This window comes from Epinephelus fuscoguttatus, linkage group LG21 (assembly GCF_011397635.1).
Source record: "Epinephelus fuscoguttatus linkage group LG21, E.fuscoguttatus.final_Chr_v1".
NCBI classification, from domain to species: Eukaryota; Metazoa; Chordata; class Actinopteri; order Perciformes; family Serranidae; genus Epinephelus; species Epinephelus fuscoguttatus.
The window spans coordinates 6763035-6766739 of NC_064772.1; the positions used below are offsets into that span (position 1 = coordinate 6763035).

Here is a 3705-nt window from a genome sequence, read left to right on the forward strand (position 1 = left end):
CTCAGGATCAGAATCATCTGGGGCCTGTAGAACAGCAGAACCAGCGCTCGGACCGGGTCAGCTGGTGAGTCTTCATCCGTGAGGCGTTACCGAAAGCAGAAAACCCTGTGATGTTTATAATAACATGAGTTTCTGTTATCTTGTGAGGGCTGATAAACTCAATGCCCTCATCGTTCACATGAGCAACTGACAAGAAATCACATCCACCTGTGGAGCGGATCTCACAGTGTGGGAGATGAAGCTGACACACAGACTGCTGCAGACACTTGATGTCAAACAGGGGTCCTGCAGGCTTCTTGTGATGCTGGGCCAGTAGCCTCCTGTTCCAAGGGACAATCCTGTAAACCACGTCCCCTTCTCCCTCCATGTGAAACACCAGGCCTGTCACACTGCACTGGTACAGGCCTGGGCAGGAGCACTGGAACCTGTAGGTTTCATCGTTTTCCTCAGCAGTCATTTCAGGTGTAAACTCCTCAAAGCTGTTTGTTAACAGCATGTCAGGTAAGCTTTCAGCTCGTCTTAAGCTCTTGTTCTTTGCAGACGTTATCTGACTCAGTAAAGGCAGGCTGTGAGAGCGAGGCAGGCAGCTGGAGTCTCTCCTGCTCCTAAAGCATTCTGGGGATTGTAGGAGGTGAGAATGGGCTGGCAGGGTGTTTGTGACTGAGCTTTGCTCAGACCTAACAAGAAGCCTAAAGTTTTTTTTGTCCAGGGCATAAAAGTAAATCCAACCATTTGTACAAAAGGTATTGAATAAAAAGCCAGCAGCAGAAGGAATGATGGCCTTAAAGTGCATGACCAAGTTTGAAGTGTAAGATGGCTGGCGAGCATACTTTATCTTTCCATGCCATAATTTATCACCTGCCAAACGTAAATGACGACCAAATGCCTGGGAGGCCTCTAATGGAAACCCGTCTGTGACAGACTCCTCTTTACAATATTCGGTTGTCTCTTCATTATATCTTCTGGTGGCAGCATTGAAAAAGACGGGAAATAAAGGATATCTGTACACAGAAGGCCAGACGGATACACATAGGTAGTGAAAAGTTTCTTCTATGCTTCCTCCTTTTGTGAATAGCAGCTTTCTTAGTGTAGAAGTTGTAAATTCGTTGGTGCCAAGGTGCCACATTGATTTTGAATTGATTTTTATCATGCTGTTAAAAAGATTTTTTTCTAATCCTCTCTTGTTGTTGACTTCAGTTTTTTTCACCTCTTTCTTAGCCCTGGAAAAACAAGCAGACAAAAGAGTAATAGAGTTTTACAGTCCTTTAAGAGAGTTCAGTATCAAACAGGAAAAACTAATGCAGCATGCAATTCACGATGCATTATTTTATAAAGATAATTGGATAAAGGTTCTCTCAAGCTTTTGAAGTTACCCACACACCGTTCCTCAGTCAACAGGTTCTTCAGTTCAGGAAACTATTGTTCATAGAAACATAATTTTTCTCATCACAGTGTACCCATTTACTTCACATATGTAACCGATGTAAAACATGAAGGACGGAAATTTCCAGTACTATTTATTCCTGCATTATCTTTACAAGGTGAATTTCCCTTAGGGATTAATAAAGTTCTTTCTATTCTATTCTATTCTATTCAAAGACTTAAAAAACAAATTGCTTGTATATATACTACTATCAGAAATAGATAATTGAAAAATATGTTGTCCAAATTCTTTCTTGTTTCTTTGGTGGTTTTGTTACTTTTAAAATCAAGAAGAAAAAAAAAATCATACCCTGTCCTTCACAAACGTCCTAACAAGTTGCGTTGTAAAACAATGTCAAGACTTAAAGTTAATATACACTTTGAATGAAATACTTGTTCAGTCTTTCAGTCTTTCTAGAGACTTGTTTGTTCTAAGTATTACAAAGCTGTGGTATCTTTGAGGTAAAACTGACATTAGACCACTCTTATATTGGAAAATGTCTATTAGGAAGAATAATGACTGATGTGAAATTCCTCATCAAAAGTGTTTTGGTTTTTTTGGTCAAGTTCTTCATTCACAGATGCAAACAGTGTACACGTACAACCTTTCATCTTGTTTTCAGGTTTATTTTGTTGCTTATTGGCAGTGGTGGAATATTCAGGATATATATTAAAGAAGCATTCAGATCCTTTACCTAAATAAAAGTACTGATACCACACAGTAAAAATACTATGTCACAAGTAAAAGTCCTGCATTTTGAAAATGTTCTTTCAGTAAAAGTCTGTAAGTACAATAAGTAACATATGCAATTACATCTGATCTCATTAGATGATTCTGATTCACGCATTATTGTAATAGCAGAATTTTACTGTTGTAGTAGGTTGAGGTGGAGCTCAGTTTGAACTAATGATAACTAATGAACTAATGATGGATTCATCTGCTGATTATTTTCTCCATTAATCGATTGATTGGTTTGTAAAACAGTGACAATAGTGAGAAATGTTCATCACAAAGGCACAGAGCGCAAAGTCACACCATTTAATTAAAGTGTTGTTTTTTTTTATCTAAACCTCAGAATAATTACTAATACAGTTATTAAAATTATTCAAAGGAAAAGCTGCAAATCTAACTGTAGAGCTGGAACCATGAAACATTTGGGAATTTTTTTTGCATGAAAATTACTTTGATACTCAACATTTTACTAATACATTTTCTGTTAATCCATTAATTGACTAATCGTTTCAGCTGTACTCGTACACTTTCGTGTTTTGTGTACAAACATTCAATTTGTAAAGTATTAGTAAGTGAAAATGTCTGATTGGTGTCGTGAAATAAAGAGGACAGTATTTTCTTCCGAAATGTAGAATTTGGCATGAGTGTGCCTACCTTATTTGAATAGATGTAATTATTTTAATTTGTTACAGTCCACCACCGCTTATTGTTGACTTATATTACATTGTGCTATGCACTATCTCAAGGATATGCTTTTTGCTGTTGAGGCGACTTACCGTGATTGTGTTTACAGTGGTGTTAAGTAGAAACCGGCGTAAGGCGTCTCCATGTTTAATAAACTTTAAAGCGGGACTTCCTTGTTCCTGTAAGTTTGTTTATCTCCGTCAGCCTGCCGCCGACACAGCCCCACCACCACAGAGCTGTTTGGTAGTGGTGGCAAAGATAAGGCCACACTGCATTTTGTATGCACATACAAATATCCACAATATCAGTCTCCCATTCACTTCTATAAAAGTCCAAAGAAGAACCTGTCCTGCGCGTGATCTCCAGTCAGCCCCGGCGGATTGACATGACAGAGTTCACCTCCGCTCAGCTTGATGCAGGGTCTCATTACTTTCTGTTCAATGACATTTTTACCTGCACCTGGTCCCAGTACGTGTTAATCCAGCATATCCTCAACTGTGGGTGCATTGTATCATGCTTACTGGTCTCCCCCATGGTCTCCCCTCACTTGCTTCCTATCTTTACGTCAGAGTGGATTTAGACCCTCCCACAAGGGATGGCAGCAAAAGAGGAGCGTGACCTGTCATCCTGCCGTGACCTCTTTCACCGGCTTTAATCTCTCTCTCAAGACAGATTCTGCAATTTACTTAAACGAAGAAAAAAAAAGTTTTTTTTGTTTGTTTTCTTTTTTTTTTTTTTAATTACCCATGGATTTCCAGATTGCACCGGCTTCAACTCTGGCTCCACACTACAGTAGTCTACAGTGCAGGAGAAACACAAAGGAGCAAAGCAGCGCATTTTATTTCTTCTTTTGTGGTTGTTTTAAA

At 39.0% G+C, this 3705-nt stretch overlaps 1 protein-coding gene across 1 annotated transcript in view; it reads right to left on the bottom strand.

The window, feature by feature from the left end:
- The window catches only part of LOC125882274 (NACHT, LRR and PYD domains-containing protein 1b allele 3-like), a 4040-nt gene extending 642 nt beyond the window's left edge, over positions 1-3398 (bottom strand). Inside the window, exons 1-3 of the mRNA XM_049566059.1 lie at positions 2932-3398; positions 125-1220; positions 1-24 (exon numbers count right to left, since the gene is read on the bottom strand). The exon at positions 1-24 is cut by the window's left edge and continues 642 nt beyond it. Coding sequence (XP_049422016.1) covers positions 1-24; positions 125-1150 — 1050 coding nt within the window. The 5' untranslated portion in view covers positions 1151-1220; positions 2932-3398. The remainder of the gene's footprint in view (positions 25-124; positions 1221-2931) is intronic.
- Between the last annotated feature and the right edge of the window lie 307 nt (positions 3399-3705).